The sequence below is a fragment of the Chelonia mydas genome, chromosome 10, assembly GCF_015237465.2.
Source record: "Chelonia mydas isolate rCheMyd1 chromosome 10, rCheMyd1.pri.v2, whole genome shotgun sequence".
Taxonomy (NCBI): domain Eukaryota; kingdom Metazoa; phylum Chordata; order Testudines; family Cheloniidae; genus Chelonia; species Chelonia mydas.
The window spans coordinates 42,119,254-42,140,857 of NC_051250.2; the positions used below are offsets into that span (position 1 = coordinate 42,119,254).

The 21,604-nt window shown below is 42.7% G+C and overlaps 1 protein-coding gene across 11 annotated transcripts in view; it reads right to left on the reverse strand.

The window, feature by feature from the left end:
• Positions 1–21,604, reverse strand: part of BBS4 (Bardet-Biedl syndrome 4) — a 100,928-nt gene that overhangs the window by 14,705 nt on the left and 64,619 nt on the right. For 10 of the 11 annotated variants that reach the window (XM_007056462.4, XM_043523422.1, XM_027818867.3 and 7 more), the window contains 10 exons: positions 17,027–17,090; positions 15,901–16,012; positions 15,122–15,194; positions 12,598–12,651; positions 7,751–7,878; positions 6,163–6,217; positions 4,686–4,754; positions 3,335–3,487; positions 3,012–3,183; positions 1,714–1,783 (listed from right to left, as the gene is read on the reverse strand). In XM_007056462.4, the coding sequence (XP_007056524.1) occupies positions 1,714–1,783; positions 3,012–3,183; positions 3,335–3,487; positions 4,686–4,754; positions 6,163–6,217; positions 7,751–7,878; positions 12,598–12,651; positions 15,122–15,194; positions 15,901–16,012; positions 17,027–17,090 (950 nt within the window). Of the gene's footprint in view, positions 1–1,713; positions 1,784–3,011; positions 3,184–3,334; positions 3,488–4,685; positions 4,755–6,162; positions 6,218–7,750; positions 7,879–12,597; positions 12,652–15,121; positions 15,195–15,900; positions 16,013–17,026; positions 17,091–21,604 lie in introns of those variants that run through there. The other variant, XM_037910419.2, reaches the window with a different exon arrangement.

Sequence of the window (21,604 nt, forward strand, 5' to 3'; positions counted from 1 at the left end):
TTTAGGACCTAACTTATTAATTTCCTTTAACACAGAAACTATTTCTAAAGCACTGATCCCACATCTAAAAACCTCACTGCCTCTGTCAGAGCCCAGGAAATAGATACACCCTGGAGAACAACCTTTATGCAAAAAACACTGGGGTGGGGGTAGGCAAGAGCTGATTTAGAAGAGCTGTCCCCAAAGAGCAGAGAAGGAAGTGGACAGGTAGGACAATCATTACTTAAGGAAGCAATGGGAGAAAGGAGACCCGTATATTAGCCATTGCCAGAAAGAGGAGACCTCTTTTATAAAGACACCCACAAGGTCCTTTTCTTTCCAGACTTCAGTCTGGCACCCAGAGGAAATATCACACTGCTGCTGCTGCTGCTGCTGCTATAAAAATTATTTATGGAGATGGAAACAGAAACTGTAGTCATCTCCCCAGCCAAACTGTGTGAGATATGCCAGAAGAGAATACCCATGGGAATGGGATAACTGGAGAAAGTACAAGGGATGTGAACTGAACAAACCACAGAGATCCAAGGTTTAAACAGCCTGAGTTTGCCTCCCAGCAATCAATGGCCGTTGGCTTGAATGTCAGCTTTGATGCGGTTTTGTTTTTCTGCTAATTCTACATGGCTGCGGCATCATAAGAGTGCCAGGTAGTTAGGCAGCATTTGTAAAGCTGAATTCTAATTCATGCGCTTTGATCTACCCACAAAACACACTACCAAGCAGCCTGAATGCGCTTCTTAACTCATCTGAAAGCTAGGAGAAAGAAAAAAGGACTTGGTGGGCAGTGAATTTGGTGTGAATGCTTGTTTCATAGATGCAGCATGCTCCCTTATTGTAGGGATGTTCACAAGTTACCAATGACATGTTATTGGCAAAGGTGCAGTTCTACTCTGAAAAGCAACTCAGTAAAAAGAGCACAGTGGGGAACTGTGTATCTTGTCTCTCAATAACTCCTGTCTAAACGTGCTCAGTTTATGAGCTTTCAAACAGTCTGGGGTTCCCTAAGTCAGCCTGAGATTTTCCTCCCTACACCTTTTCACAAGTAACCTTATGCAGGCCCCATTTCTTCAACGAGATTGCATGGTTGTAGTGGAAACTGAGGGCAGGATTTGTCCACATGATTTGACCACAGTTAACAATTCTGCTGATGCATGAGTGGGAAGAGACTCCAGCTCTCTCTCCCAGTGCTGTGTAGGGCTAACAGGAGTAAGAACTTTGCTACTAAAGCGAGCAGGTCAACTCTCAATACATATGTGCTGAGTGAGGGGCTGTTTCCACGGTCACTTTGCAAAGCACAACTGCACTAAAATATCAAACGTGTTTAAAAACCTGCTGTTCTTTTTATAGGCTTTGGAACTTCCATCATTTCTAAGGCTCCACAGAGGAAAACTACCCGTCACCACTGCCATCCGGCTGTAGAGAGAAGAGACTAAAAGACTGGTGCTGTGTGGTTCACCTTGTGGCCATTACAGATTAAATGTTTACCATTAGTGAAGGCTCTCGTTATAGCCCTATTATCAGTATTATCATAATGTCTAGAAGCCCCAACCAAGATCAGGGCTCCATTGCACTAGGTGCTGTACGTAGACCTAATGAGAAATGGCCCCTGCCCTGAAGAACTTACAATCGAAAGAGACCAGAGGGACAAAAAGGGAAACAGATGAGCAGTGGGGGGGGAAACGGCTTGCCCAAATGACCATCAGGATTAAGACTTACTGGTCCAGTGCTACAGCTTGCTCATAGGATCGTTTTGCATTCTCAGCATCTTCGAGGTTTGTCAGAGCCACTGTCCGAAGAAACACAGGAACACAAATAAGCTCGCTAGCAATGCAAAACCTCCAATTCACTCCTCTGAAATAGATTTCCCAGGCATAGAGCCTATTTGCAAAGGATAGTTCTGAATGTCAATGCTTTATTCCACTGCTCTTGGAGCCCCTACATCAGAATCAGGAACAGCAATGACACCTTCACAGGAACTGATTTTAAACTGTTTAGCTAGCATGGGACAAACATTCTTGAGTTAGAAGGTTCCTCTTAAACCTGTCAATCAAGATTTTTGTAGCCAGCTATGCCCACTCCACAGCATGCCTTGCTTGTATGCAGAAATCAACACCACTATGAACACTTCCCACACCCAGCCAACTGCAGTAAAGAAAGTAAATGGTGAATTCTCTGTAACTTGAAGTCTTTAAACTATGATTTGAGGACTTCAGTAACTCAGTCAGAGGATATGGATCTATTTCAGGAGTGTGGGGGGAGGGGTTTGAGGTTCTGTGGCCTGCAATGTGCAGGAGGTCAGATTAGATGATCACAATGGTTCCTTCTGATCTTAAAGTGTATGAGACCAGAAGTTGAGTCCCAGTCCCAGAAAGAAGAGAGACATTAGTGATCTGTCTGGATTTTAGGCATCCTGCAATTAAGGTACCTGCTCAAAGTCAGGGCTTCTATGCAGGTTACCTAGGTCATTTAATCTCCCAGTGCCTCTGCCAGAGTAGGGAGGAGAACAAGGTGAATCCCCCTCTTGAATGTACACAATCCCCTTACCACTGGAGTTGCAAAGCCTAGTTTCTAGTTTTTCTAACCTTGGATTTAGTGCTGGTGAGGAGTGCCAGACTGAGGATACCACAGAAACCCCAGTGCTCTAACCACAGAAGTCATTGCATGAGCAGCACCAGTGCAAGCTTCTCTGCATCACCCCACAATGGTCCTCCCATAAAAGCTGGGACCAGCCATGGTGGTTTGGAGGACGTAGTCACTAGTCTATAGCAAGAACTGTATTTCAGGGAGTGAGAAGGCGTTGACTTTCGGTCACTGAAGATCTGATTTCAAACCAGTCCATGACCAGCTGGTGAAAAACTTCTGAATACCAGAATGCTGAGTTATCCAGTCTCAGATAACAACTTGCACCACCTCTTGCTTTCCCACCTTAAAATCTGATATTTCCCAAAGATGATATTCATGCAGCTCTGTGGGGTAGGAGGAAGGGGAGAGGGCAGGAGGGAAGGGTCATTTACCTGCCAGGAGCATGTAGAGATCTCCCATCCGGGGCTGGAAATTGACAGCGGCGCTGAGAAAGTGGAAAGCAGATGCATACTGCTGCATTGTCAGGTGGACTAGCCCCAAATTGTACAGAATCTTCCAGTCAAAGGGAGCTAAGTAGTTGGCTCGCTTCAGGCAACTGATAGCCTGCAAAGAGGAACAACACTGCTAGTAACATGCCCTGAGTGGACAAGACTTTCTCCAGTCTCCGCCACAGAGGGAGGATCCTTGTTTTATATTTGTTCTTACACAAATCAAATTAAATATAGATGGAAATGGAAGGGAACCAGGCACTTACTGCCACGTATTTCTTCTTGCCGAAGAAGCACATTCCAATGTTGTTCCATAATGGGGGGCTTTCAGGCATGGTGTAGGCTACTACCCTGTACTTGGTGAGGGCTACATCAAAATCTCCGTGAGTCTGCATCATACTGCCAGCTGCCAAGATAGCCTTCAAAAGAGCTTGATAGTGAGTGGTTGAGGCACTGGGCTTCCCCAAACATGGTGAGGAGAAAATGCTACAAAGTTATTAAACTAAAAACAAGACCAATGGTCTGAGTGGAGATTCTCTTTGGGGAACTCTCTGCTAGAGGCTTTCAAAGTGAGAACAACTGGGAAATCTACATCCTGGCTGGGAGAGGGCAGGGCATTGGGAAAGGGTCCCATGCTTTCCACATCCTCTTTCCAGATCAAGGTGGCTAATAAACGTTGCATCCTGACTAGCTAATTCTCTTTCAGTGATTCACAATAAAAGCTTCCAGAATTCTGGGTTCTGAAAAGGTCCAGATACTAATCATTTCTTTCATATGACAAACTGGAACAGAAACCTTCCCAGGGCAACTTAAGGGGAGATGAAAACATTCCTTAACTCCAAGGCATGTACTGCAAACCCTGGACAGTTCACACTACTGGATGAGGGTGACACTGCAAACTACTGAACATATGTGATTAAAAAGAAAATCAAAGATACTTCACCAAAATTAACTTAGTTTAAACTAAACTACATTTGTCCAATAAATTATTTGTAATACTTCACAGTGAGCTAGCGTAGAGTCTGGAAAAGTAATGTAGTCTTCATCATAATAATACTTGGTTTGTATTTATTCATTGCTTTTCCATCCATAGATCTCAAAATGATTTACATTATCCCCATTATTCAGATCTCATCCTCAACTTGCTAGACCAAAGTTACCCTCCATTATAGCTGGGAGAGAGACCATGTATGAATTACGATCTTTGCAGACTAGCAAAGGAGTGATGTTCCACCACACCATCCTTATTCACTTGTGTCTGTGCTCTGCTCCAGAAAGTCACAGAGGTATACTGAATTCCCAGGAATGTGGTGCACAGCTCTCGTGATGAATTGCAACAGTTTGAAGTAATAAGTTAGAGAAAAGTAATTTCCATTTGTTAAAAATTCTTCTATGGAAAATATATGAAACTTTCCATTAAAAGCAAACAGGCCCCATAGATAATATCCTCTATCCCCATCAGATGGAGGTCACAGAAATGCATTTTGGAACAAGCTTTTTAGGAGCATGCCCTCCTTTTCAGCCCATGCTCTGGTACTGGGGATATTTTACACAAGAATTAGTTTTTACAGGCCTAATGTCATCACTAAATTGGCTAGTATATATTCCTCATGGTACCTTATAATTGGTGGGATCATATGTAAGTGCATTTCCAAGATGTTCAAATGCCTTCTGATAAACCCCAAGCTGGGAAAAAACAAAGAAGTGTCAGAAATGCAGGCCCAGAAGAGTTAAATGTGCAGATAACAAACAGTGCTTTTGGTTATCACTTAAAGTAAGGGATTCATAAGAGTTAGCTTTATTCTGTTGCAGTTACACTCTCACATGTGCAGTGTTTTTACTTCACAATCCACAACCAGCTGGAACAAAATGGATTCCTCTGATAACAGAGGGAACACAACTCAACCCGACGCAGACTGTCTAGCCCAGAAACTAGATTTCTATATAGTTTGTGTTGGGGAATAAGAACTATCTGGAGAGTTCTTTCTACAAAGGAGCAGGGACTGACTTCCTGAGCACCATAAGCCACAGCACAGATTCCCTGACCACTTTTCCTCCCTCCCCATGCCCTCCACAGCACCCTTCCCTGGACAGAAATGCCCCAAAGTCTATCTTCTTAGACTGCCCTCAACAACTGAAGTAAATGGGACTTGAGAGTGCTCAGCAGCATTGCAGGCCCATACAGAAGTGAGGCTAACCCTGATCACATGCTTAAGTCCCACTGGCTTCAATGGAGATACTCAGGAATTACACTGGTATAATTAAGATATAAATTCAACCCATGGTGTCTCGTGTTGGTCCATGAATTTATTCAAACTCCATTACCTTCCCCCTCCCCCACAACTGCACCAGTGCCTATTAACAGAAGGCATCTAACCCCTGCTGTGACTCATGAAGACAATCAAGACTGGCAAGGTATTTGGAATGAATTTTGGAGTCCAGGGATGTGATACACCACAAACAAGTGAAGTCACAGTGTGGACAGTTGTGCAAGTTTCTGCCCATGCTACTCTGCCCAGGCACCATACTTTGCTCTGCCTCTCCTGCTCCCTCCACAGCTCTACTGATGTCCTTCAATCTTGGCCTGCAGCCCCCTTCAGCAAAGGATGACAGCTGTACCAAATACTGCAATGAGGAGGTAATTTGGGAGACAGATGATCTTTTGCTCATGACCCAAGTCCCTAATGATAAACGTGCCTGTGTTATTTAAATCAATTCCAATTTTCTCCAAGGTGCATTAGTGTTAAACAATTTCATGGCTGTTTTTCTAAGAGAATAACTCACTAAGCTCCTTCCCCAGAAACAAGGTAATGACTAGTCATGTTTTACTGTACTTGGAAGAGTGAGTAACACAATTAGGGCAATAGCCAAATAGAATTCCTGCTCTGGCTCAGAACCAGGAAATCAAGTTACTTCCCTTCAGGAGCCAAATGAGAAAAGAAGAGACAGAGGAGCAAGCTCCATCTTGTCTGATGTGCCCTTTTGAGAAATATGTCAAACTTACATGGAGATGAATAGAAATTTACTCCATATGCAACTGCCAAGCCATTTAAAATATAATTAGGTCCACATAGTAGCCAGCAGTGTTTCGTACCTGCAAATAGAGTAAACCCAGGGTCGTAAGGAGCTCTGTGTTTTCTGGAGAAAACCTGAAATACAAAACCCAAAGTTTTACAATTCTTGGCAGTACTAATACAAGGTGAAGTATGGAACCCCTGAGACTCCACTCAATGTAAGAAATATCCCTGTTACTACTGCTAATATAACCAACTAATAATATCACCTTCACCACCACATGTTATATCTGAGCACCTCAAAATGTTTTACAAAAATTAATCACTCCTCATGCCCCTCTGGAAAGCAGGTAATATTTTATGTGGGTAAACTGAAGTGCAGGAGGTTAAATGACTTGCTTAAGATCTCAAAGTCACTGTCAGAGCTGGAAACAGATCTGTTTTAACCACAAGGTCACCTTTCCCAAGGCAGAATGCAGGTGATAGCTTTGTGGTTGATGGGTAACATACACTACCCCATTCAGCTGAACTGAGAACAAGACAGACTCACCCCAAATGGACACTTACAATGAATGTGTCATGTATTTTCAATTGCAGTTTGTGATTCCCAAGCCTTCATCTCTAACTCTACCTCATGTACAGTTTTGTAGGCTCTTTAAAAAGCCTCCACATTTTCAAGGCCTTTCAAGCAAATAATAAATAATGAGCAGCAAAGAGAGAAAAAGCAGATTGGGGACACCACATACTAATGAACTAGCTGCTTATACAGCGAGTTAGGTTCCACACCCCAGTTTGGAAGGTGCATTGTGCTAACACCTAGAGGTCTCAACCAGGTTGAAATCCCGTTGTACAAAGTGCTGTACAAGGATAAAGCAAGGACTGTCCCTTCCTCAAAGTTTGGAATCTACAACAGGCAAGGCATATTAGGTTGTAACGTCTTTTGTTCTTTGTTTGGTTATGATAATACAAATAATAAATTACACCACCGCTGACGGGGATGAGAAACAGGAGAGGATGGGGTAACAAAACTAATAGGATGCTTTAGCTCAGACTAGCTGTATGCACAGTTCCAATGGGCAGCAGTAACTGCCAGTTTTCTTTCTTGGACATCTGTCCACCATGCAAAACCACTGCTAATTTAGCTGGTGTGGGACAATGCAGATCAGGATTGAGGGACTGGGCTGGAAAACTTACAGCACCAGCCTGGCTCTAGCTAGGCTATTAGATCCTCACTTTCATGCACCAAAAATTCACCCAGTGAAGTATATAACAATCCAGTAAGTTCAAAATGGCTGTTGATTGCTCACTGCTCTTGCCAACAGTAAAGCTGTGACAGTCGTGAGCAGCAATCATTCAGCTCTGTGTTTCAGGCTTAGCACATGAATCATGGGACTGGAGAAGTGGATTTTGTATACATTTGCTCCCAGCACCTCCATTCATTTCTTGGCAAGGGCTCCACTCTTCTCTTGGCAAGGGCTTCAAAGAGGTACCTCTATCCCTGACACATTGTCAGCTGGAGTAAGAGTACTGCAGCCAAGATCAGAGATGGTCACACAGCTGGGAAATTCCAGATCTGCCCAGGAGCATTGTCATTTTAAAATCATCAGACACATTCCTGAATTCACCAATCAAAATTCTCCTAAAGGGGTGGGGGGATGAAATTCTTACTCCACTGCTTTCTTATAGACTTCGATGGCTTTGTCGGTCTCCCCTTGCAGCAGGTGAATTTTTCCCAGCATCATGTATGTCAGATCATGCCTGTTGAGCTGCAAGGCATCGTTCAGCTGGTCTTTTGCCTACACACAAAACCACACACAGAACAGAGAGAGTAAAATCAATGTGGTTGCAGAGTTGACAGTGAAGCAATGACCCAAAAGCTGTCAGCTGTGAGAACCAACCCTCGTGTTACTATATGGAGGGAAAAGGGATCAAAGGCTCCAGCCAAGTTCGAAGGATCTTATTATAAAGGCCCAACCTATGAGGTGGTTGTTGAAATGAGCTCTGCAACAGGAGTCATGGGATTTTAGGGAGAGCACTTCAAAGCTGAGCACTTCAAGTCAAAGCAAAACGTATTGATCTGCCAAGAGAGATACAGAGGCCCATTTGTTCCTGTACAGTATCCGAGACCGGCTGCTAAGTTTGTTCCCTTAAAATATGCGTTTACAGTTCACTTCACTGCAAAATGCTCACGCTAGCAATGAGCCAGGATTGCCATGTAAATGCAGGAAGAATTCAGCAGCTCTAGCCAGGCACACGTAAATCCCCTCCAATGGGAACACTTCCAAACTCTTGTTACTGTAACATCTTCCTCTTCCTCCCAAGCTGAGCCAGTGGGAGGGCAATAAAAGTTTGCAGCTTTCTATCACATCGCACATTAAAAGAAGAGATGCTGACAAGGTAAAAGACAGAAAAGGATTTGTGCAGTACTGGATATTCATTATCAGCAAATGTTAAACAGCCAGCCGTCTCCACAGGCTTCATTTTTTTTATAGGTCCATGTGATGTTATGTAAAAAGTATGCACTCCCCAGAGGTAAGGCTGTCAGACGAATGGGACACTTTATAGGCTAACAGATCCCAAATTTGAGATACCTTTTTCTTTCAAAAGTATTCTGATATACTTATATTTTCCCCATAAGCCAAATGAATGAAGGGACATCATCACAGATGGCAGGTCACAGATATGGACCTACCTTCTAAACATCTCGCTGTTGCTTTGCAATGATAGGGAAAGGAGTATGAGTAGAGCCCTGCAAATCTGTGGATGCGGATATCCACGGACCATATTTGCAGATCGTGGATCGGATGCAGATACAAATTTTGTATCCATGCAGGGCTCTAAATATGAGCTCAATACAAAGACTGCAGTATTCTTAACAGAAGCAGTTTTAAAGGAGGCCTGACCTAACTACAACCTTGCTGTGATGCGGACTGTAACAGATACAGTGAGTCCACCACCCTGCTTGATGGTGCACTTAGATTGTGTAATTCAATACTGATTTTAAGACGAATACAGCTCCCACTTGAGGCAGCAGACAATATTTTCTCTCTGCCAGGGATTGATTAGTAAGGGAATTTTTACATTTTTAGAGGCAGGGAGTGGGAAGATCAAATTGGGAACCAATCGTTCCTTGAAATTCTGTGTTTTCCATCTAAAACAGACACCTCACAAAATCAACACCAGCAGCTCAGTTCTCATCAGGGGAAGCCATGCAGTGACACCTAAGTGAGTAGCATGAACTGACATATTTGGAGGGAGTGCAAGGGGATCAAGAGTCCAATTTCAAATTTCCTAGGTGTTCTTTTATTAGTTGCTAAGCCCCAAAAGCACTGCCAATGCATCCACCCCCATCCAGCCACTCCACAGCAGCAGGGCTGCTCTGTGACCTCTGCTCCAGGCTTCCTGTGGGAGTAGCTTCTGCACCACTAGCAAGCCTGCCATGGAGGCAGGGAAAAAGGTGAGCCCCTCCAGCTCAGCTGCTCTGCAGTGCACAGGACCCCTTGCTACCTCCAACATGGAATCTCCAAATCCTGCCCTCAGCCCTGTGCAGAGCCCTTTCTCAGCCCCTGAGAACTTCCCACCACTGAGCCCAGCTGCTTGGACCATATGCTGGGGCCAGGATTTGGGCCTTACACCATTTCCATCTTCAGGAAGGTACATCCCATGAGTTATAACCACCTCCATGAGGCTAGAAACTCATCTACACCTTTGTAAAAGGCTCCAAGACAGGAGGAGCATCCCCTGGTGTCAGAGCGTGGTTTGTTATCCAGCTAGACAGGCAAACTCTAGGGGTCATCTCAGAATGGCTAGAAGACTTCTTTGAAAAATGGAAATACTCTCTGGAAAATCCTAGTTCAGACAAGGCCTGTCAGATCCTGTCTAGACTAGAGTTCTTGGTCGCTTTGTAACCCAAATTCACTGGTTGCCAGTTTACTCAAGTTAATTCCCACAACTGCAATGGCAAATATAAACACCCCACATTGCTTTTAAACAGGAAATGAAGTTTATTCTATGGCTTAGCCTAGAGTGAGCCACCAACATTTGGGAAGATGTCCACATTTTCATTTATAGTCCTGTTGGTTAACTTGAGTGAAGTGTCAATCTTGAGTTACAGCATGACCAAGAAGTCTAGTTTAGACAGGGTCTGGCAGGCTTACACCATCCCCTTTTAGCCACCTCCAAACTTCACTTCACTCTGCACACTGCCAGGGGATACATCTGTTAGTTACGGACTCATTAGTGGCTGATTTGTAAAGGGCTGAATGCCAGAATTTTACTGATGTAGCTGCTCTTGTGAGTTTGTAAACAGAGAGCTCTGTTGGATTAACATAGGTGGAATAAATAGGCCCAAAGAATTAAAAGTGTTAACATGACCTTCAGAGTATGTCTACACTGCAATTAAACACCCTCCCCACTCGCAGGGTCCCAGAGCTCAGGCTTCAGCCCAAGCCTAAATGTCCACACTGCAATTTTACAGCTCCGCAGCCTGGGCCAGCTTGCATGGGCCAGCTGTGGGTGTTTAAATGGAGTGTAAATATAGATTCATAGATATTTAGGTCAGAAGGGACCATTATGATCATCTAGTCTGACCTCCTGCACAACGCAGGCCACAGAATTTCACCCACCACTCCTGCAAAAAACCTCTCACCTATGTCTGTGCTATTGAAGTCCTCAAATCGTGGTTTAAAGACTTCAAGGAGCAGAGAATCCTCCAGCAAGTGACATGTGCCCCATGCTACAGAGGAAGGCGAAAAACCTCCAGGGCCTCTTCCAATCTGCCCTGGAGGAAAATTCCTTCCCGACCCCAAATATGGCGATCAGCTAAACCCTGAGCATATGGGCAAGATTCATCAGCCAGATACTACAGAAAAATATACCCTAACTGTGCAACATTTAACGGTTTTAAACAAGGTTTGGGGTTTGGCATGGAGCCTGCTTAGTGCCACGGTAAACACACCATTAAAAATCCTTTGTAACCTTTCAGTACAGGTACAAAGAGGAGAAAAAAACAGCTAAAGCATTAGAAATGAAAAGTATTAAGTGAAGCTTTCATTTTAACATCTCTTGTTCCCTTTCCCTTTAGCTGTAGAGAGTCTTTAGAAGAAAACTCTGCTTTGTTTGACAGTTGCCTAGATGGTATTAAAGATGGTAATAACTGTCCTTTGGGGGAAAAGACAAGTTTGTTGAGATGGACTGGAGTTGTCATTAAAGTCTGATCTTGTTTCCTAGAAGGCAAAACAAGACAAACACATAGAAGGGGAAAGAAAAAAACAGCAAAGATAGGAAATACAATTTCTGTCTCTGGTGTTGACTCTCACTTACAACCTCACTGCTGGAAAAACGCAAGCCCAGCACGCAGTCTTATCAGCCACTGAGAGAGTTGGCAAACTTGCACCAGCATCAGAGTATTTAGGGCACTGCTTTTACCTGCCTCTTTGTGGTCACAGATTTACAGCAGTGTTGCAAAATATGCAGTTTTGGCCAGTTGAGCCAGACTCTTATTCGACATAAAGCAAAAAGAGAAAGATAGGAAAGAGAAGAAATAAGGTGGGTCAGGAAAAGAACACACAAGAAAGGGTGTGGGGCAGATGAAGTCTCACATTCCAGGTAGAGATTTAGTCGAGCCGATGGAGGTGGCAGTGTCATCCGGCTCCCTCTTTCTGGCTCGGTCTGGTAAGGCCATCTCTCAGGATTAGGATGAAGAAAGTCTGGGGACCCCGGAGACAGTGGGGATGGCAGCCATGATAGTGAAGCTTGCTCCTTCCCAGTCTGTCAGTCAGCATTGTGGTAGCCACTCTGCTCATTTTCATCTCTCAAAGTCTCTTTTTGAGAAACCCAAAAGTCAAGTGATGGGCAGATTAGCCCGTTATTATTTTGTACACCAATTAGGCCTAATTTCCGACAGACCTATTTTGGTTCACGGATTTCCAGTCCCACACTTCTCTTGTTTACTAGGCATGATCTCAACAATCCTTGAGGTATGTCAGTAGGCCATTTTGTGTGGACTAATTCAGATTTGTTTCTCCATTTTGTACCTTTTCCCATCAACATTTATTGGTATTGTGACATTTTATAAAACTTTCACTCACTTCTTATAGTTGAGCTCCAATTAGGGTAAATTTGTAGACCCGATTATCACAACAGATCAAACATTTGAAACAGCTAAGAAACTAACCTGACTGTACGTGATCCCTTTATCAGTAAAACTACTGAAAAGAGAATCAGGTCTCTAGTGATGTCTTAAGGCTTGTCTATATGGTGGGATAATGTGCACTAGAGGGGTGTGAATTCTACAGCACGTGAATTCTGTTGCACACTATCTGGCCTGTGTAAACCCTGCTGGTGCTAAAACTTTCTTAATGTGAGAAGTTTTAGCGCACACCAGCAGGGTCTACATGGACTAGTTAGTGCACATGTTGGTACGCATTAGAATTCACACCCATCTGGTGCGCATTGCCACACCATGTAGACAGGCTCTCAGTGATTTGTTTGGACAAGACAAGAACTCGAGTTACCTTGTTGAAATGCTTCAGGTACATGTAGCACACGCCCAAGTTGTGGCAGATCTCCTACATATAAAGGAAAAAGCTGCATAAGGGTGAACTTGGCACTGGATAATCAGAAAGAGACTAGTAACAGTTATTGGTTTGGATGGGAACCTCCATGGACTTTGTAGTTCAGAGAACTCACTACACCTGAACCATTTTGATAATCTATTTGGCTTTATCCTCAGCATAAAGAAGTGAGCATCCCAGGGGAGGTGACAGCAAGAGAGCAGTGAGGACAAAAGAGGGAAGGCCTGTGCAAAGGGATATATACGTGGCTGAGACTGCACTGGATTCCCAGTGGGGAGATATGAACCTATCACATGTGACCTCTATTATACCAAGAGGCGTTCTCAAAACATCCCTAGCCTATGATAAACCCCATGATTCAGGGGATGTGTGTGAAATTTTGGCCCAACTGGACACAATTGGAAAGTGGGCCTAGCTGACCAGAATACAGGTCCTATACCAGAGAGGCTGGGATCCTTTCAGCATCCTAACTATGCTGGTGGCACCATAGGAAACATTTACACCCATCCAGTTCATGGCTAAGAATTTGTTAACAGACAAGCTACATGCTGTCTTTTCCCATTCTGGGGGATGGGAGGAGCTATGCCAAGCAGCAGAGCACCCCCACAAGTTTCCCTTCTTCCTCTGCTAATAATGTACCCCACTTTACCAGTGTAGAAATTCTCTACGTGCACTAGGTAGATCTCTAGCAGGGAGAATGCAGTCTATGAAATATTTTACCCTCCTATCACAACAGAATGGCCCTCTCCTACATACAACCCCTCCAGTTGTGAAGAATGGTAAAGACACAAAGCACAACTCAAGGCTGGGTTAAGTTGGTAGGGTGCTTCCATACAAGGAAAGTGGAAGTATCAACTCTGACTCCAGCACTGAGCATGTTATGGAGAAACCTGTCGATGCCTGCCAGACGGGGTAGTAAACCATAGGTTTAAAGCCATGCCCAGCACATGCCACAGATAGTTTGTTTACTTAGGGCAGGACTACACTGCAATCAGGAGGTATATCTGCAGTACTTGGAGACATACTCAAACTAGTTTTAATTTAGCTAGATCAAAGCCAGCTCAAGGAGCGACAGCAGTGAAGCTGCAGCAGCATGGGCAGACGCATGAGCTAGCGCCACCCGCCTAGGATGCAGCTGCTGTTCCTACTGCTGTGGCATCACTGCTATTGCTACTCGAGCTAGCTAGGTCAAAGATAGCTGGGGTGGATCTACACATGCTGCAATCACATCTCCCAACTACAGTGCAGACCTACCCGTAGGAAAGAATGGGGTTGAAAGGCAATCCATTTGATAAAAGCAGAGCTGGGTGACAATTTTTGGCCGAAACATTTTCCAGGTAAAAATGCAGATTCGAAGACCCCAAAATGTTTCCCAAATTACTGCTGGTTTTGCCAAATTGCTTTGGTGGGAAAAAAACAAACAAAATTTAAAAAAAACAAAACAAAACGTTTTGATTTTTCAGTTAGAAACAACTTGCATGTAAAAATTTCCTTTACTTTTATTTTAAAACAAACTATCAAAAAGGTTTAATATTGGTCTAAGTCAAAATCTTTTGTTTACGCTGAAACATTGCAATTTTGTCAAAATGAAACATCTTGTTCAACCCCAAATTATTCATTTACTTTTTTAAAACACTCTTCGATTCATCAAAAATTTTTAAAAAACACTTTCGTTTTGGTTTGACCTGAAACTATTTTTAGATTTTTCAGAATTGCCAGTGACCTGAAACGTCCATCATTTGCACAGCTCCAGGTGAAAGTTGTACTTGCTGTTCAGCACAGAGTGGGTGGAAGAAGAGAGAGTGGTACCAAATACCCACACATATTGGGCCTAATTTATAGAAGTGCTGAGCACCTAAAGGCACAGATGAAGTCAATGGTGCTTGAGCCTCTGGGAATCAGGCCCAATACACTTTGTTTTAAGCATGCATATGATCAATGGCTTGCAGCATGAGAGCCCATGTGCAGAAACACAGCACTTCCCTTGGAGACTCTTTCTCAAGGAGCTGTGAACCACAACCTCTCTCTTTCCTTACCTCCCACCAGCTCACTTTACACTCATTGCTCTTTGCAGATCTCTTCTTTCAGCTCTTCTCCTAGTTGGGAGTGTTTTATTTATTATTAGTCCTGTAACAGTGGTCCTGAATTTTGCAAAGACAGACAACACTCAGTGCAGCCCATTGGTTATTTGGGGGTGGTTTTGCACTACTTTGGGTACCACTGGAACAAGTTACCCAATTACCCATAGGATGTCAGTGGTACTGGAGGGTTTCTGGGCTGGACAGTTGCTTCCCATATCTATCCTTAAAGTAATCTAGCTCAGTGTGTACTGAACATGGCTATGCAGGGTTTGACAGGAAGGCTTTTTTCCGGCAGAATACAAACATGCTGCATGGGTCTATGTTTGACTGTGCCCCAAGAAAGATTCTAGTGAACTACGTATGGCAAAAGGCTCTGTACTTACCCAATCCTTCTGGTTGAGTTTAGCGGCTTCATTGTATACTTCAATAGCTGCTTTGTGTTTCCCCAACAGAAACCTGTGAAAGAATTTCAATTTTTACTTTTCTCTGCCATTTAAGCATGAGGCCACACTGTGCAGCCACCAACCTACCAGCCAAGGAGAATATTATTATTTACATACCCCATAGGTCTGCACACTGCTTTGCAGTCTACCAATGACATATCTCTGTCCTAAGACATCTACAATCTAAGTAGGAAGAAGATCTCTTTGTAGTGAGTCAATGCTGATCTCTAGCAAGCCAGAGGATCACTGCTGAGAGAAGTGAGTGCTCCCTTCATGGGCATGAATGCACTGCTTCTGCAATGCTCCCTTTGACCAAGGGAGAAAGGCGCCTAACTATCTTTGCAGATCTGGGCCTAACTCCCAAAGAGACAGGTGCCCAACACACAATCACATGCACACAGGCAGGGCTTGGTGGTACAAACCTGCACAGCACATACCTGCATTAACAGCTCTTGATCTAATCATCAGTATTACTTGTCCCCAAGCATTAAAATACAATGAAAAAAAAAGTCATGAAAGAGCATCAATGTTTACAACTAGACAGATGCACTGTGCTAGAGATCCTAATTTAATAGGGAGTTCTCGTCTATGGAAACCAATCCAAGTGCTGATGGTGAAGAAACATACTTGGGATCTAAATGGTATTAACTTTGCATCTGGAACAAAGCTTGCCATGTCCTGTGTGACACTTCAGAGTGTAGGAATAAAATGACACTCACAATGATCGCGCCACCTGTTTGAGGTTGTCAGCACTCTGAGGATTTAGAATGGAACATGTCTGAAAAAGTTCTAGGGATTCTTGAATCTTCCCTTCTAAGCGAAATATCAAAGCTGCAAAGCAACACACACAAGGCAAATTAGTTCATTACTCTGTAGGGAAGACAAGCTGCATCACTGGCAGGCCTGGACTGTACAGGGAGGACAGATGGACTGTAACAGTTTCCATTCAGATGCTCCCTGTATTACAGCAACATAACCAGAAACCATATTTGAGTGGGCTGAGGTGCCAGCACTGACTGAGCTAGGGTGAACACAAGACTGTGTTTGCTTCGAGGCTGAAAACCACTTTAGAGGGGAGGGAGCCCTAAGTCTTCAGTAACAGAAAGTCTGAAATTCTCTTAGCCCCTGAAATGTTCCAGTGTACTGCAATTTGAACTGCAGCACTGATGCTCACCAATGACCTTCAGATCATCCCCCTGCCTACATTCTCCAACATGACACAGGGAACTTCAGCCTTCAGGGCCATGTTCCTTTACAAAATAAATCTCTTTCTTTTCATCTCGAGAACAGATTGTGGTACTCTAAAGAATCGAGGGTGGTTTGAGATAATGCTTTTCATTTTCATAACATTCCAAGGCAATGAATTGGCACTGGTCATGTTCTGACTGTGTAAGCAAACACAGCAGCCACTATATACTGAACATTAATGCATCCTTAAAGGAAACCATAACCAAACAATTACCTTAAAGAACATGGCTCTAACAAAAAACACATTTCACATGACACAGTCAAATGCACAGGGCCAATTACAACCAGAGCCAAGCATCAGCAGTTCCAGGAAGATCTGAAGATATCGGGTTACCAAGAAAAACCCATGTACTCACAAGAAGAACCAATCCTCATCTGTTCATTAAAGTGATAACCATGGATTTGAAAATTAAACCAGGCAAGTAGAAACATTTCAGAAGTTATAGCATGTCTATGCACTCAAGCACATTTTCATAAGTCCTGATAGAGTTCACATATGGTATTTATATTTGTGGATTGTTTTTTTTAAAACAGGGAATTGCATTTCAAACCAGAAGTAACTCAGTAACTTATTTTCATAGTCTTCATCTGGCATACCTTGAACATAGACTGCATATTCACACATTCCCTGAGTCTCGTGGAGTTGCTCTTTGATAGCAATCTGAAACAATGAAGTGAAAATTATATAAAAAACAGAATTCCTGTCACAAGAGCATCTCTTGGACAGTTGAACATTATTCCCTTATATTAAAGAAACAGGCAATCCAATAATATAATAGTTTACAAAAAACTCTATAAAAATCTTTCAGATACCAGTATTTCAGTAGAGAAACTACATTTAAGGTGATATTTATTTCAGCCTGGCTAAATATCCACCCCTAATCTAGTTGGAAAGCATGTTTTCTATGTACTGTGATTAACTCAACTACACTACACCAGCGCTCATAACACAAAGGCACAATATCTTCAGTCTTTCATTTACCCTGAATTTAACAAACTGAATTTGAAAACAAACACCATACAATGCCTTACTGCACTGCACTTGCTGATTTCCTTCCACTTATCTGGCAAACGTGACACTAGGTAACTTCCGCATGCGATATAACAACAATAATGTTCATGCAATCAGAGTTTGTGCTCTGAGCTACCCTGTAAAATGACTTCTGAAAATAAATGTTTCCACTTCACCCGTCAGCTGTAGCAAATTCCTGGGGATAAACTCCAGTTCTATTAATGTTGTAGACTTCCAGAATTTTAACAAAGTTGCTATCAAGAACCATAACTGAAATACTCAATACTTATAATTTGCAGAGCTCAGCTTTCCAAGAATGTTTACTTCCATCACACTGCACAGACTGGAACTGAGAAACTGTAGGCAGTGTGTATGGATGTGTGATTTTTTTAAAGGAATATTTTTGATCACTCTTCCGGGTGTGAGGGAAGGTTGTTCACGATAAAGATGGTAACCATACAACAGAAGAACGGGGAGAAGAAGGTTGGGGAGAAGAAATCCAAGACAGAAACACTCTATCAGGGAAAGTTTCAGTAGAAGCCCATTACGGTCTATATGGGAGAACTGCACTGGGAGCACTGTGGTCCTTTTACTATTGCTCCCTACATTCCTATTGCCAAAGATAATTAGATATTCCCCAGAGAAAATCCCACATGGAATTCATAAAAACATCCCGGGCTAAGAGAGGCTTCCACTGGAGGCGCTTTGTGAAGAAATGAATAAAATCGGAGCAGCTGCAATTGAGTCAACAAAAGCAGAATGAAAAAGTGATACTTCTTGGAGTAAGGGGAGGAAGGAACTGATAAAAGTGTCAAACCCTTACTGGCTCTGTTCATGTGACTGATGGGTCCGGGATCAGGCTGGAGATACTCCACAGTGCTAGCTGAAGAGTTAATTCTACTATACTCTGGTCATGTAACAGAATGAAAACATTTCAAAAACCAGATTGGACCTTTGAGACGACAAGGAGTATGACTAAGAAGATTGCACTGGTCTGTCACAGAGGAAGGGCTCTGAGGTTTCTCCCTCAGCCACAAATTGGCTCCTTAGGAATGGAGAAGATTGGAGTGGGAGAGGTGGAAAGGGGACTTTGTCTCATTCCAGTCTAGCAATAACTTGGTGCTGCTCTGATACTCCTGCCAGAATGTTATCAGCACCAGCAACCCCCACCTCAAGCAAGGAGCTGAATGAAGGGAATGGAAATAAGGGGGAAATTGACCTAAAATCTAGCTCATAAGGAGTTTGAGGGTGTGCATGAGTGGGAAGGTTATTACAGTGAAACCTTATCACTGTGAAATGTTTTGTGAAAAGGAGGACACTCTCACTTTAGCAGGTGTGGATGGAAGATGCATATGCTAAGATCCAAGGGGAAAGAAAACCAGGGGTGAGAGAACAAGACAATACAAGAAAAAAGAAACCCCAGGCTGCCCTTCCCCTCAGATTTGTATCTGCTGATCTTTTAACTAACAGACTCCTCCCACAAATCTGCAATGTTGCATTTACAGATTAGATAAGTATTAGATGTTCATAAACAGATCTCTCAGCAATTTCTAGATACCCCATTGTAACACTAGAACTTAACATAACTGTAGTCAGCCATTTTGTGTGTCCAGTCACTGCTAGCTGAAAACCAAAACCCACATAGCTAGGAATAATTTTTAGGACTCTAAGAGACAAGGCCAAATAGTTGCATGTTTGTAGTTTTGCTAATTAAAATGGGAGGAAGGGAAAATGTTAACCAACCATAAAAGTAAAAAAAAAGTAAATGAATAGCGATCTTGTATTTGGGTGCCTCTAATATATAAGTTTATTATGACTAGAAATATTAGGATTTTTTTATTAATAAAAATAATAAGCAATTTGCTAAAACTAGAAAAACTGGTAACGCACTAGGGGTTACTATAAGTTATTTGTTTTGTAAAAGTTAGCTATAAAAAAAAGTAAAAGTAAACATCTCGGAGTAGCCCGAGGGAGCGTCTCTTTGGGCAAGGACACCTAAACTCCCCAGCAGCTGGACGGAAGGAGGGCCCCCAAAAGTCTGGCTGTTGATTACTCAAGCCATCTCAAACTTTGGGTAACTATGAAGTTTTGTAATGCTCTAAAACCTACTGCTACAGCATGCGTGTATGTATGTGCTTGAAAGCTAATAAAAAAGTAGTTTTGGGTAAAAGAACTCATTTGTACCAATCCTTTATCAGACAGAGGAGCTGTGTCTCCATGGATTTATTCCTGAAGAGAAACAGTTAAGTTACCACTGCTTTGGGTTCAGAAAGCCCTGGGTAACACCCTCTTTGATTATGGAAAGCACATTTTTCCATCCACACAGTATCAGTCTCAGATCAAGAGAGAGCAACAGATAGGTCTCTTTTAGAGACATCTGATTAATTCTTTAAGCCCTGAAAAATCATGTAGCAAAACTGCTTGTGCTAAAGACAATGAACTATAATCCCAGTTTTTCCTCCCCAATTTTCCTTAACTTGCTGACAGAATTTAGGAATCTTGGTAGAAGATCAAACAATAGGGTGAATTTAATGAATTAAAAACGTGTGATTATTTTAATTATTCCTTCCTTGTGTGTAACAGAAAATGGAGGGGATTTTAAAAATGGATGAAGGGGGAAGAAACTGGATTTGAAGCTGCAAAATAATCTATGAAGATGCACACATGAAGAGCAGGATTTCAAAGTGAAGTCTTTGACAATCTCTGTTTATTCTCGGGTAAGTGTGTATCTGCATCACAAAACTACTGCACATAGTCTGGCACCAATGCCTATGCTACTGACTGTATAGGAACAGCAGAGGGTGACGCAGCCTAGGGCTGTGTACAGAAGTTTGTCTTGCATCTGGCCAGCTTCAAAGGCATCAGGATTTAACAGCCAGTATCATCAGTCTCTTATTTCAACAAGCAGTAAAATTTGCCAAAAAACTCAGAAACACCAAAACAAAATTGGAGGGAATGGAAGTGTAAAAGTACTAATTAAGTTAACCCTTTCATTTCTGGAAGGTGTGGGTGGCGGAACAAGTCATTCTGCATTGATGATTAGCATCATTGGTAAATACGGGGATTTAAAAAACTCTTTAATAGACAGAAGTCGGGGGGAAAGTCAGGCAGAATTCAGGTCAAAGTTATGAAAATCAAGAACTAATGCACAGGAGGATGCCTCTCTCTGAGAGCTGATTAAAGGAATGACTTGCCATCAGAGTTTACTCTAGTGTTACAGATCAGAGTCACTTCTTAGCTAACCCTTGACAGGGCAACTGTTCATTCAATAAACATTGGAGCAATAATGAATTTTTAAGGAATAACCCAAACTATATTTAAACCGCATGCTCTGCAGTGGACTAGATCACAAGGGCCCATGACAATGGGAGGGGCTGATCCACTTATTTCCTCATTCTTTAAGATGCTAGACCTTCATATACTTCCTTCTGGAGTCTGCTTTGTGAGTGTGTACTCACAAGTGTGTGCACATGAGCACATACATGAGCAAGACAGAAAGGGGTATCCTTTTCTATGCTGTGGCCCTGACCAACCCTTCTGACTTTGTTCTCAATGTTTCATTTTGGGAGCCACCAGGAAGGACTTTACAGACTATTGGAGCCTCACAGACCAGCGTGAGAGCTACTGCTTCACAGCTGATCTACAAAGGAAAAGGAAGTTAGGTTCCTCTTTAAATGCAACCAGATTAATAGAGAGGGGAAGTGATTTTTATTCAGACTGTCAGCACTGATTTTGTTTATACCCATTTATCTCCAAGATTTGAGAGAAAAGCTTTCGGTGTTAAGGATTCAAAGCGCACCTTCAATTAGTAGCTGAGTGAGCGCCCAGTCAACCGAGAAGTTCTCCAACAAAGATAAGGGAAGCCAAGACCTGACATCCCTGACATTTCTAAAGAGGTGGAGAAGGGGGGAAAACAAGCAGGAGTAGCAAAAACCAATCCAACTGCCAATTCCCCTCCTCCTAGCCTTTTGCAGGTCCCCTTTAATGAACTGTGTTAGTCTTGCCTAGAGAACATACTGTTTAAATGACTTAGATAATTTTTTTTCACTTCAAGGTCCAAGAGACACAGACAAGGTTTTCATCTCGAGGCCAAAAGACCAAAAACATCAAGACACTTGATCACAGCCTTTGATAGGCCAAGAGACTATTTACACTTAATCTTT